Source organism: Notamacropus eugenii, chromosome 4, assembly GCF_028372415.1.
Source record: "Notamacropus eugenii isolate mMacEug1 chromosome 4, mMacEug1.pri_v2, whole genome shotgun sequence".
NCBI classification, from domain to species: domain Eukaryota; kingdom Metazoa; phylum Chordata; class Mammalia; order Diprotodontia; family Macropodidae; genus Notamacropus; species Notamacropus eugenii.
The window spans coordinates 24,830,426-24,843,740 of record NC_092875.1 but is presented as its reverse complement, the minus strand read 5'-3'; the positions used below and the strand labels follow the sequence as shown (position 1 = coordinate 24,843,740).

General features: G+C 44.9%; 1 protein-coding gene across 1 annotated transcript; it reads left to right on the top strand.

Moving 5' to 3' along the window:
• The first annotated feature begins 8,271 nt into the window (after window positions 1-8,271).
• On the top strand, window positions 8,272-11,871 carry COX6A1 (cytochrome c oxidase subunit 6A1). The gene is given in 4 exon segments (XM_072600265.1): window positions 8,272-8,395; window positions 8,398-8,538; window positions 8,686-8,825; window positions 11,598-11,871. Coding segments are annotated over 4 exon segments (474 nt in total). The 5' UTR covers window positions 8,272-8,286; the 3' UTR covers window positions 11,682-11,871.
• Window positions 11,872-13,315: the final 1,444 nt, after the last annotated feature.

The window sequence follows — 13,315 nt, the reverse complement described above, 5'->3', positions numbered from 1 at the left end:
ACCATGGGCAAAGTCATTTTTTCTCTCGGTTTCCTCAACTGTAAAATGTGCATCAAAAACCCTGCCAGCTCTCAGGATTCTTGTGAGGATCAAATCAGACAAGAGAGGGAAAATGCTTTTGAAAACTTAAAGCCTAAAATAAATGCTAGATATTATTATTCTTGGAGAAGAGAAAACTCTGTAAATAATAGCTGTCTTCAAGTACTGAAAGGCTGTCATATGGAAGAGGGGATTAGCCTTATTCTTCTTGGTCCCTGAGGGCAGAACCAGGAGCTGTGGGTGGAAGTTGGCAGAGTCAGATTGACAGTCAGAATAGCTAACATTTATGGACAGAGTGCCTTAAGACTTACAAAATGTTTTATGTAGGTCATGTTATTTGGTCCTCACAACAACCCTGAGATGGAAGTGCTCTTATCATACCCATTTTACAGATGAAAACTTGATGTTGAGAGAGGTCAAGTGCCAATGAGTGGTATCTCACCACCTGGATACCAGCACAGTCCAAATAACCATTCCCTCAGGTAGAGCAGATCCTTGCTTGGGTAGGAGTTAAACCAGATGGGCATTAGGGGCCCTTTCAGCTCTGAGGCTCTGTGATCTGTGATCCTGGAGGTCCCCCAAAACTCAGGCCTCCTGCTTTTCTTCAGTCTCTGAGGAGAGATCACGAGGTCCATCCTGATCACCCTCTGGCAGGCAGTGGGATGTGCTGGAAAGAGTCCAGCTTGGCCTTGAAAGATCTGGGGACTGTGTATATGACCTTGGGGTAGTTGTTGCCTCTTCCTGGGCAGTTATTAGTCAGAACAATGAATAGAATGTAGTTGTTGCCTCTTCCTGGGCAGTTATTAGTCAGTACAATGAATAGAATGCTGGGCCTGGAGTCAGGAAGACCTGGCCTCAGACATTTACTCCCTGTGTGCCCCTAGGCAAGTCTTTCTGCCTCAGCTTCCCCAAATATAAAATGGGGATAATCAGAACACCCACCTTGCAAGATTGCTGTGGAAACCAGAAAGAGTATTTGTTTAAAAAAATAAGAAGTGCCTGGCATAGAGTTAATTAATGTTTTTTCCCTCTTCTTACCCCCATCCAAAAAAAAAAAAATGAGGTTATCATATTCTGTTTCTGTGCTGCAATTTTGTCATCTATAATAAAGGTGGAGTTGTTCTAGATGTGAGGTCTGTGAACTTGTTTTAAAAAATATTTTAATAACTGTATTCCAATATAATTTATCTCTTTTGTAATCCTATATATTTTATTTTATGCAGTTGAAAATATGACTCTGAGGAGAAAGTCCATAGGCTCCACCAGACTAGCCTCTGATGAGGTTTCTTTTAGTTCTAAAATTTTGTGATCCTCAGAATTGATCAACCACTTATCATCCGAGAGAGTTCAGCAATTAGCACAGTGCATGTAGTAGGTGATTAATTAATGCTTGTTGACGTGAGTGTGGGCAGATCACTTCTCTGTGCACAAGGTCAGAGAATTAGGGCTGGAAGAGACCTTAGAGGTCATCTAATCCAGCTTGTGGGGAAATGGCCTAGAGAGAGAAAATTATTTGCCCAAATTTATACAGGAAGTAAACGGCAAAGCTTGGATTTGAACCCAAGGCCTTTGATTCCAAATCTAGGAGCACTGTTTCCATTAGACCAGGGGTAGGGAACCTGAGGCCTTGAGGCCACAAGGTTGCTGGTTCCCTACCCCTGCATGAGACCATACTGAACTTCATTTTCCTTATCTGTAAAATGGGGATTTTGGGAGAGAAGAGGTATTAGATTGACTACCAGATTGAAGGTCTACAGAGCCATTGTACTGACCTCATTGTTGTATGCCTGTGAAACATGAACAGTCTACCAGTGCCATGCCAGGAAACTGAATCGCTTCCATTTGAACTGTCTTGGGAAGATTCTGAAGATCACCTGGCAGGATAAGGTAGCAGACACTGAAGTCCTTGCTCAAACTGAACTGCCAAGCATTCAAACTATGCTTCAGAGAGTGCAACTCCGATGGGCTGGCCATGTTGTTTGAAATGCAAAACGTACACTTGCCAAAAAGACTATTTTATGGAGAACTCACATGGGGCAGGTAGTCACATGGTGGTCAGAAGAAGAGATACAAGGACACTCTCAAGGCTCTCTCAAGAACTTTGGATTTGACTGTGCAACATGGGAGACACTGGCACAAGACCGCTCAGCATAGCGTGTCCACCTCAGAAAGGGTGCTGTGCTCTATGAGCAAAGCAGAAATGAGACAGCACAAAGTAAACATAGGATGTGTAAATTTGAAGTATCCACCCTAAATGTCCACACAGACTATCTGTGCCCAACCTGTGGTAGAGCATTCCGAGGTCGTATTGATCCAATCAGCCACAGTCGGACACATTGAAACTTCACTTTATCGTGGTGATATCATTTTGGTCCTCTTTGAAAATGAAGGATAACCACCACCACCAAAATGAGGATCGAGGTGCTAGTGAGGAAAATGCCTGGTAAACCTTATATTATTCTGGAAATGGGGGATCATTTTTCTCTGAAGGGGGAAGGGAGAGCAGAATGAGCTGCCTGGGAGCCATGCTGACCACCCTTCCTTTTGTTTTCTCTCCTTATGCAGGAAAGCCATGGTCGAACACCTAAGGTAGGACCTCTAGGCATCCTGTGTCCCCTGTCCGTCTCCCCTGCTCTCTGACCCTGGGACAAGAGTCATCAGGAAGGAGGCTTAGCCGCTATAGGAGCACAGTAAACATCTCCAGCTGCCAGAAAGGCTGGCTTCAAACCCTTAGCCCAGATCAGCTTGGCCTTGTATGGCCTCCAGGGACAGATAAACCCAGCAAGCTGGCAGAGGAGGATTATTTTGAGGTCAGCTGCCCTGGGGGCCTTTAAACCTCTGAACATCAAGGCTCTCCCTGTTCAGTTCATAAGAGGAAGCCCCAGATGCCACACAGTGGGAGGAGGGGTCCTAGTCTTGGATCAGCTCCTCCAGCAAGAGTGAAGCAAAGTAGCTGCCTTTTTCAGTACATTCTACTGAAGCTGATTTGAACGAGGGCAATCCTAGAACACAGAATATAGACTTTTAAAGATGGAAGAGACCTTACGACACAGAACACAGGATGGGAGAGAAGGCTTTAGTCAATCAGTAAACATTTATTAAGCACCTACTATGTGCCTGGCATTCTGCTAAGTTCAAGAGATACAAAAAAAGTCAAAAGATAGTTCCTATCTTCAAGGAGCAATGGTAGAAATGGAAGGGACCTTAGAACAAAGAAGACAGAGTAGTTGAGCTGGAAGGTGTGTGGGATGGCTCAGGTCCCTACATAAATCAATTACTCAGAGGCCTCTCAAAGTGATGACAGAAAAGTGATTTATTCGATTCTCGAGAAGCGGGGCTCACCTATAGGAGTAGGAAAGCCGAAGACAAAGAACAGGACAGTGATTTATATAGACCCTAACGCAAGTCCCTCCTCCCCCCACTGACCATTATCCTCATTAGCTGAGAATATGGTCTTACATTCTAGACATGAAATCTAACCAATCCCTTTTGAAATGAAGACATCGAGGAATTATGTAAGTTTTGTCCAATCATTGAGACCCTAATACACTACACAGTTTTATATCCTTATATGGAACTATTCTATTCTAAAAATATTGTAACCTTGAGCCTTTAGGCCTTACCTCACCCCTGGGAGAAAAATTACAATCTGAGGAGTCTTCACTAAGTCTATCCCACTCAAAGGGATCTCAGAATCAGCACAAAGAATTTTAGAGATGGAGGAAAATTTAGAACATAGAGCATTAGAGAAGTAAGGGTGTCTGAACATAGATTAAAGAGTTTTAGAGATGGAAGGGAACTTAGAACCTAGAACACAGAATGTGAGAGAAATTGCAAGGGAATATAGAAGATGTTCAAATAAGGGTTCTTAATCTGGGGTTGGTGAACTTGTTTTTAAAACACATGAATAACTGCATTTCAGTTTAACTGATGTATTTGGTAATCCTGCAGTTATTTCATGCATTTAAAAATGCTGCTCTGAGAAGGGATCCTTTGGTTTCACCAAACTGCCAAGGGCATCTATGGCACATACAAAAAGGTTGAGAGCTCCTGCAGCCAGAGCTGGAAAGGACCTTGTAAGTCACTAGGGTGAGTCACTCAACCTACTTAGGCCTAGGTAACCTAGGCTGGACTAGGTAGCCCTCAGGGTTCCTTCCATTTCTAGACTTATCATCTATGAAAAGAGAATGAAGGAGAGATATTAGAACTTTGAATATTAGTCAATGGGATGGACCTTGGAACATAGAACACAAAGTGTTGGACCTAGAAGTGACTTTAGGAATCATCTCTATTTCAATGTATTTTATTTGACTTGTTACAAGGGACAATGGGGACCGGTGGGGGAATAAATTAGTTAGAAAAGAGTATTAGTAAAACATAAAAGATGTACAAGAAAACCAAAAGAATTTCAGAACAAAGCACAAATAGGGCATTTTGTTACTATCTTGCTAAATGTAATAGACACCTTAAAAAAAAGGACTGCTCTATGCCAAACCCCTCACTTAAAAGAAAAAAATTCTAAACTTAAACTCCCCCAAAAGCAAGCATTTAAAATATATATAGCAGAACACAAAAAGAGTGTATATATGTGTGTGTATGTATGTATATATACATATGAAACTGAGTCTCCCTTTTATACAGCTCACTTTTTTTAAAAGTATGCAATAAATTTCACACAACTTTCAAAATTGTCCTACTTATCTGTGCTTCCTTCTGAACTTTCTTCTGTTCTCTTCTGTATATTTAGCCCCTCACTTTTCTCCTTTGCACTACACCATCCTCCTGGTCCCTCAGGCTCCCAACCTAGGAGTCATCATGAACTCCTCACTATCTGTTACCACCCCTGTCCCACCCCTCCCCCATATCCAAGTTGTTCCAAGGCCTGTAGATTTTACCTCTGTAGCATCTCTTGTCCATTTCATCTTTGCAACATCTCTTGTCCCTTTCACCTTTGCAACATCTCTGGTCCATTTCACCTTTGCAACATCTCTTGTCCCTTTCACCTTTGCAACATCTCTGGTCCATTTCACCTTTGCAACATCTCTTGTCCCTTTCACCTTTGCAACATCTCTGGTCCATTTCACCTCTACAACAACTCTGGTCAATTTCACCTCTGCAACATCTCTCAAATATGCCCCTTTCTCTCCTCTGGTACTGCATTCACCCTGGTGCAGGCCCTCATCACCTCACACCTGGATTGTTGCAATAGCCATTAGTGGATCTGTCTACCTCAAGTCTTTCCCCACTCCAATCCATCCTCCATTTAGCCACCAAAGGGATTTTCCTAAAGCACATGGCCAATCATGTCACTCCCTACTCAATAAACTCCACTGTCGTCCCTATCACCTCCAGAAGCAAATATAAAATGTTGCTTGGCATTCAAAACCCTTCATAACTTAGCCCCCTCCTACTTTTACAATCTTCTTAAACTTTACTCTGCACCTTGTATTCTTCCATCCAGTGACACCAGCTTCCTGGCTTTTCCATGAACAGAACACCCCATTTCTCATCTCTGACATTCTCTCTGGCTGTCCTCCATGCCTGGAGTACTTTCCTTCCTTTGCTCCAACTACTGACCTCCCTGGCTTCCTTTAAGTTCCAACTACAATCGCACCTTATACCGGAAGGCTTCCACACCCCCTCTTAATTTTAGTGCTTGCCTTTTGTTCACTATTTCTTTTCTATCCTGTATATCCTGTAGCTTGTTTTCTATACATATTTGTTTGCATGCTGTGCCCCTCTATGGATTGCCAGCTCCTTGTGGGTCAGGACTTTTTGTGCCCTCAGTGCTTAGCACAGTGCATGAAACATAGTAGGTGCTTGATAAATGTCTACTAATTAATTGATTTATAGTGAAGGAAGCTGAAGCCCACAAAAGAGAAGTAATTGGTCCAAGATTTCAGTGAGGAAAAGGCAGAACTCCTTGACAAATTTTTATTGAGATTTTGGTTTTTTTATCACCGTAGTACCCCATATATCCCTCCCAAAGAATTTCCCATGGCACATTTTTGGAGAAGAAAAAAAGTCAGCAGAACTGATTGATACATTAAAAAAGTTCAAAAAATGGTGGCTGTGTTTTGCTATTTTCGTATCCCCAGCATAGTGTCTGACATGTTGGCTCTAATTCTGTGATCTTTCATGTACATTATGATGTGCCCAAGAGCACACAGGGGATAGTTGTTCTATTCTTAGCCTGTTTGAATAAGAAAATCAAACCTGGTATATGTTTATTCCTGCCTAGAGATACTTCCGCTTTCTTTCCATGACTTAGGGATAGACTTTTTTTCACAGCTGTTGCTGACATCTCTCTGGCTGGCTTTTGCCAATCTACTGTTTATTCAGTTTTCCTGAATGCCAGCTGTTAACTCTCAGCCCTCCAGACTTCTACCTGTAAGAATGAGAAAAGCAAATGAGAAAGCAAAGGGAATCAAAGTTTTCAGACTTGTGAGCCTGCAAAAATGCCAAACAGACAGAAACAAGAATACTATGGGTGTAGACAGACTCACTGCCTCCTGGAGCTGGGAGGGACCTGCTGGGAAGGTCCAGCTCCTTCATTTTCTGTTTCCTTTTTCATGGGGGTGATCAGTGGGCCACAATTCTTGTTGTGCACCTGCTCCCAAAGTGGTCGCTCCACCAGCGCACAGGCAGAGTTTTAAGGGGTCTGGGCTGTCACAAGGCCTGCTACCAACCCAGTTGGATCTTCTTTTCTACCACTCCCTAGCTGATCCTCAGCATGTCCTTGTCTACACTCTACATTCTCCAGTTTCCTCTCTTGTAAAACGAGAATAACCACACTTGCACTCCCTGCCTCCCAGAGCTATCAACATAAGTAAAGAGTTTTGTGCATTGCAGAGCCCTTTGGAAATGAGTTAATCTTATTAATAATGACAGCTTGAATTGATACAGCATGATAAGGTTTGCAAAGTGCTGAGAGCTGGAAGGACCCTTGGAGGTCATCTAGTTCAATGGTCTCATTTGGCAGAAACTGAGGGGGAAAGGAGGAAACTGAAACAGAGACAGAGAGAAAGAGACAGAAGGAGAGGGAGAGACAGAGACAAAAAGACAGATACGAAGAGGGAACTGGGTCCAGATAGAGACAGACGGAAATAGAAACAAAAAAGAGACAGAAAGATGAAGAAAGAGAAGTGGGCAGAGATAGAGAGGGAGAGACAGAGGAGAGAGACACAGAGACAGGGAGGGCCAGAACAGAGGTAGGACGGAGGGAAAGAAACAGACTGACAGACACTCAAAGGGAGACAGAGATAGCGGACAGACGCGGGAAAGGGGGAAGGAGAAGACTCAGAGAGGGAGAAAGAAGGGGGGAGGAATGGTGAACATCCAAGGTCACACAGGTCGTAAAACAGCAGCGTTGGGATTTGAAGCCAGGTTTAAAAATTCAGTGATTTTTTTCATTCCTTGACCTTAAGAGGATTCTGGGAGAAGAGTTGATCTCAGATTTAGAGCTGAAAAGAGACTTTCTCCCCTCTCCCAAGTCTACCGCACAATTGCCTCATTTTACAGATGATGAAACTGAGGCACAGCGGGGTTAATCGTGACTGAAGGGGGTAAGCATCGGAGCTGAATTTGAACCCTGGTTCTGCGACTCCAAATGCAGCGCGCTCTCCTCTGCGTCACACGGAGATGGGCCAGAGTCCAGCCTCTACCACCGGGAGGCTGGGCAGCCTTGGGTAAATTCCTCAGCCTCTCTGGGCTGGTTTCCCTCGATGGAGCGGTCCAGTCCCCGGCAGGTCGAACTTCCCAGGACGGTCTACGCCTCTGCTTTGTAAACTGAATAAAATATTCCGTAATGCGGCGCTCTTTGTATCCTCAGCCCTTAGTGCCGGGTGTACGGGAGGTGCTTAATGAATGCTTAACGACCGACTGACTGACGGGACTGAAGCTGTCCGGGTCCATAGAACCGTCCGGCACCGATGATCCAGAACCAACAAATGTCACGTGGGTACACCATTCCTACCTGCGCAGAACAGGGGCGGAACTTTGGAAGCCCCGAGCGCCAACGACGCATGCGGAGTAACCGGCGGCAAAGGCAAACCTACCAAGGCCGGACACCCGCAAGATCTGCTAGGTGCGCATGCGCTTCAACATGGCGCCGGGAGGGGAGGATGGGGGCGAAGCTCCCGGCGTACAGCGCATGCATCACGTGAGCTAGAGGCCTGCAGGTGAACGAGAAGCGAACCCGCGTCCTTCCGCACTGCGGCTTCGGAGGATTTAGGCGAGGCGCTGCGCATGCTCAGGACCCAATCCGGGATTGGCTCCATCTCAGCGGAAAGAGGCGTGGACAATGAACTGTCCAATAGGAAGCCGCCCTGGACGCCGGGGTCCCGCCCCGCGGACCCGTGCCTCGTTCCGGTTCCGGCGGCTGCTCTAGTCGCAGGATGGCTGTAACGGCGAGCGGTCGGCTGCTGGCGCAGCTGGGCCAGGTCCGCGCCGCGGCGGGGCGGTCGTTCTCCAGCGCTGCCCACAGCGAGGAGGGCTCGGGTGAGCGGCGGCGTGGCCGCGGGGCGGGCGGGCGAGGCGGGCTGGGCGTGGCCGGGTGACCTTGTCCCCAGGGCGCGGGCCCCGGGCCTGGCCGGGAGGGCGGAGGGAGCCGGGCCGCCCGGCTCACGGGCCGCTCCTTTCCCGCAGGCCGCTGGTGGAGGACGCTGACCTACTTCGTGGCGCTCCCCGGGGTGGCGGTCAGCATGCTGAACGCCTACTTGAAGTCGCGGGAGCATCACGAGCGGCCCGAGTTCGTCGCCTACCCCCACCTCCGCATCCGGACCAAGGTGAGGCCCCGGCTTTGTGCCGAGCCCTTCACGTGGGGCGGCCCGCGTGACCTTAACGCGCCCCGGCCTTTAAGTGTCCCCAGAACCCTTCCTCTCCGCTAATCCTTCAGCGGCCCGGGGCTAGTTTGTGCCGGTTAGAGGTGGAGCCCCCAGCACAGGGCTTGTCTCGGATCCCTTTGTGTCCTCGGTACCGACCCAGTAAAGGCGACCTTGATCCGGCCGTGCTGGATCCTCCCTGACGCCTCTTCCAGTTCTAAATCCACGACCCCGTGCACCAGATACTTTGTTTTTAAATCTCTAGGAAGGAGCTTTCTCTTTTCCTCGTCGCAGATCAATAACTACAGGAAACATAAAAGCCATAGCCTTGGAGCTTCTTCCACCCCTCCTCCCCCAGCAGAGACTCTTTCCACTGAATAATGAACTCTGCAGTCGCCTCAGTAGCGTTCTGGTGCGGGCCAACAGATACTAAGCGTGGCTGTGTAGGAGAACCTGGGCCCAGAATAGGTGATGCCCAGGAAACACTGACCTCCAGGAGGCTGAAGTGGCCAAGTGGTCAGTGCGCTCTCACATACACTGGTTCATTTATGCTCCTTGCAGTCCGTCTGCTTGAGAGCAGTGGTTTGTCTCTAGAAGCGTTTTTGTGGTTAATGCACATTGTTGGTACAGAACCCTTAAGTGCAATTGATGTTGAATTCATCTGATACCAACAAGTAATAGTAGCTAACATTTCTATATTGCTTACTATGTGCCGGGAACTGTGCTAAATGTTTTATACTCATTGTGTCATTTGACCTCACAGTAACCCTGAAAAGTATGATTCCTATTTTGTAGACGAGGAAACAGGTTCAGAGTCTCACAGCTAGCTACTAAGTGTGGGAGGTTAGATTTGAACTCAGGTCTTCCTGATTCCAGGCCCAGTGTTTTGTCCACTGTGCCACTAAAGGAGAGTAGGTGCTTTGATGACTTTCTGGATTTCCACCACCCTTGTCTCTGCCAGTGTGAGGTGAATTTAGGGTTTGCAGAATGGTTTACATCCTTTATCTCATTTGATCCTCACAACCACCCTGTGAGATATCTGCTTTTATCTCCATTTTATAGAGGCTTTGAGAAGGTAATGACTTGCCCAGGGTCACACAAGTATTAAGTATAAAAAGTGATATTTAATAGAGGTATTCTTGTCCTTCCACAAAACTGATTTTGTCCGTTTTACCAGGCTGCCTAAACTTTGCACATTGTGTACGGGCCGTGTTCCCTTTTAGAAGATTGTATAAGCTTGTTTTGTTCTTCATGTCCGACTCTCTGGGACCGCTTTTGGGGTTTTCTTGGCAAAGATGCTGGAGTGTTTTGCTATTATCTGTTCTCCAGATCATTTCATAAATGAGGAAACTGAGGCAAGCAGGGTGAGGTGACTTTCCCAGAGTCACACAGCTCTAAGTGTCTGGGGCCAGATTTGAACTTAGGAAGATGAGTCTTCCTGACTCCAGGCCTAATGCTTTATCCAGTGCCACCTAGTCACCCCTTCTTGAGGATAGGTTGTCACTTAATGTCCCCAAGTACATAGCCTTGTAAATTGTGACTCTACAATAAATGCTTATGTTGAGTTGCATTAAATGATTTACCTACATTTTCAGAGGTAATTAAAGGCAGAAATGGACTTTGACCCTAAACCTTAGCTAGTCCAGTTCTACTGGACCATACTTTTTTAACCTTTGATGTCACCTTAGGAAAGTGTTATAATTTATTTGCCTCTATTTCCTCATTGGTAAAAGGAAAACTACTGTTTGTACAGCTTTCTCACTGGGTGTGAAGAAAATGCTTTGTAAATTTGAAAGTACTGCATAAACGATGCATTTGTGTGTGATGGGCCTCTTGTGGCCCCTCCCTCCGCTCAGACTTGGCCTCATTTATCTGCTATCTGGAGATTGCTCTTAATGGTGAAGACCCTAGGTGAGGATGGTGTTGGGATACTGGTTTGTTTTGATTAAACTTTCAGGACATCAGAATTGTTGGCAGAACTTGAAAGGTGTCAAAATGCCTCTAATGGCAGTAACTAAGAAGAGGCCGATTTCTAGAATTGACTTATCCTTGAAAGAATTGGTTGATTAATACTGCTGGTTTGGGTTATACTAACAGTACACTAATATACTAATTTTCCCCTTCCCTCCCCTACATGTCATCTTAATAGCAGTGGTATCAAACTCAGAAACAGGGGCCATTAAACTACACATAAGGATCCCTGCCAGCTGTATGTTGGCTTAGAAAACCACATATTAACATTACCTGTGGCTTATTGTATTTTTGTTCAAAAATTCCCAATTTTTAACCTGGTTCCATGTTTGAGACCTCTGATCTACATCACTAGGCATTGAGGTGGCATAGAGGAAGCTGGGCCTACAGTCAGGAAAGCCTGAGTGGCCTCAGACGCTCACTAGCTGTGATCCGGGGCAAGTCACCTTATCTGTGTCTTCATCTGTGCCTTTTGTAAGATGGGATAATAGAACCTTCTATCCACATTTGTAAGCATAAAGCACTTTGCAGACTTTAAAGTGCCATAGAAACATGAATGCTTCTACAGAGACTTAATTGTGCTTGATCTGGATATACCAGGAGTGGTTGTGTTCACTCTGTATCCAGTAGAGAGCCTGTGAATTGTTGGAAAAGGTTGGGTGTATCCAAAGAGAGACAGGCAGTCTTCTGGAAGTGCCCTTACTGGGCATGGGTCAGAAGCATTCACTGGGATTGTTTGATGGCTGTTGGCATTTCTCTTCACAGCCCTTCCCGTGGGGAGATGGAAACCATACTCTATTTCATAACCATCACGTCAATCCTCTCCCAACCGGCTATGAGGACGAGTAAAGAAAACTTGGACCATACTGATCAAGCGCTGGGGGACCACTGCAGCGGTTGGACCATCCTTTTCTTTGTATGTGGAACAGAAAATTATAGGGGACCTTAAATTCACTTGCATCACACAATGAAAATATGCTGACCTTTTATCGTTTTGCTTGTGATTGGGATGGCTTAAATAAATAACACTTACCCTAGACTATGGTGAACTGTTGAATTCTTTCTTAAACACTCATGTGCGTCAAATTACACCCATGTAGTGTTTTCTAAACATTAGGTGGTCAGATTTCAGGATATGGTTTATCGTCGATGGGACATTTCTCTTGAAGAGCTGCTGTAAGTGATGTTTGGCTCACGGCAAGGATGTCATGAGTGAAAATTCTTTTCTCCCTTATACCAAATGGTATTGGATGCCTCTGACTGATAGAGTAGAGAGGCTGAGGCTGTGGGGTAATGAAATCTAAGGAGCACAAAGTCTGAAGACAGCAGTGTCTGCAAAGCTGTCTGAATGCCCACCCCCACCCCACTTGACCATCTCATCTCCATGTAAGTTATATTAGGAGCACATCCTAATCTAATCTACCCTGGGAATTAATAAAGGAAAATAATTTTTCAATTTAAATTCAAGGGTGTTATTTTCTCTACCTCATCACCCTGCCCAATTTTTTTCTGGAAAATTACACTTGATTAATCTCTAGGAACAAACTAATGATTTTTTTAAAGTCTTGAACATGGGATTGCTAACGGCATATAGCTAGCACCCATCCAGTCTTATATAAACAATTGCTTTATGAGGCAACTCATATCAGCATAGTGAATAGCTGGGCCTTGTTCAGATCTGACTTTAGACATTTACTGGATTGTGACCTTGGCCAAGTCATGTAAACCTTTTAGGTCTCACTTTTCCTCACCCTCCAGTAGGGATAACAGGAATAGTAAAAAGTGCTTGGCACAATGCACCTACTGGCTTAGTCTCCCCTCACCCTCTTACGACTTTCAAAGTGGGTTTTGTGGCATGAAACTGAAGTGACACATTATAAATCCATATCTGCTTTCCAATTTAAATTGGTAAGGCAAAAAAACCCCATGTTAGCTAGATTGATTACATTAATAGATTTCATCAGATACTGGCTTTGTGAATCTGAACAAGTCACTTAAAATAGCACCTATCTCATTGTGTTAGGAGATGAAACTTCAGGTGCCTTGCATATCTTAAATGGGTATAGAAATGCTATTATAAATCGTCTCCCTGAAACGTCATTAACTATGAAGTAGCTCTATCCAATTCGGTTCACTAAGAATGATATTTAAAGCATTTTATTGAAACATGACTGATTTTTAGGAACCCAAAAATGTTATGATCCTATTTTAAATCTTTAGTCTCACTAAACATACAAATAAGCTTAATTACAATGTGGTCTGTAAATGACCATGTATCAAAAGTACTCAATCCCTAAGATGATACCTAAGGTTTGCTGGTAAGAATCCTAACAAATTCAAATGATGTTCAGTTGGTGGGCTGTGTCAAGGTAGTCTGTGCTCACCCACTCATCAGGTGGTGTACTCTGTCTTGAGTAGCCAAAATATGAATTTGTTCTCTCCAAAGAGACACTCTTCATTCCTACTGATTAGTCATGGAAACA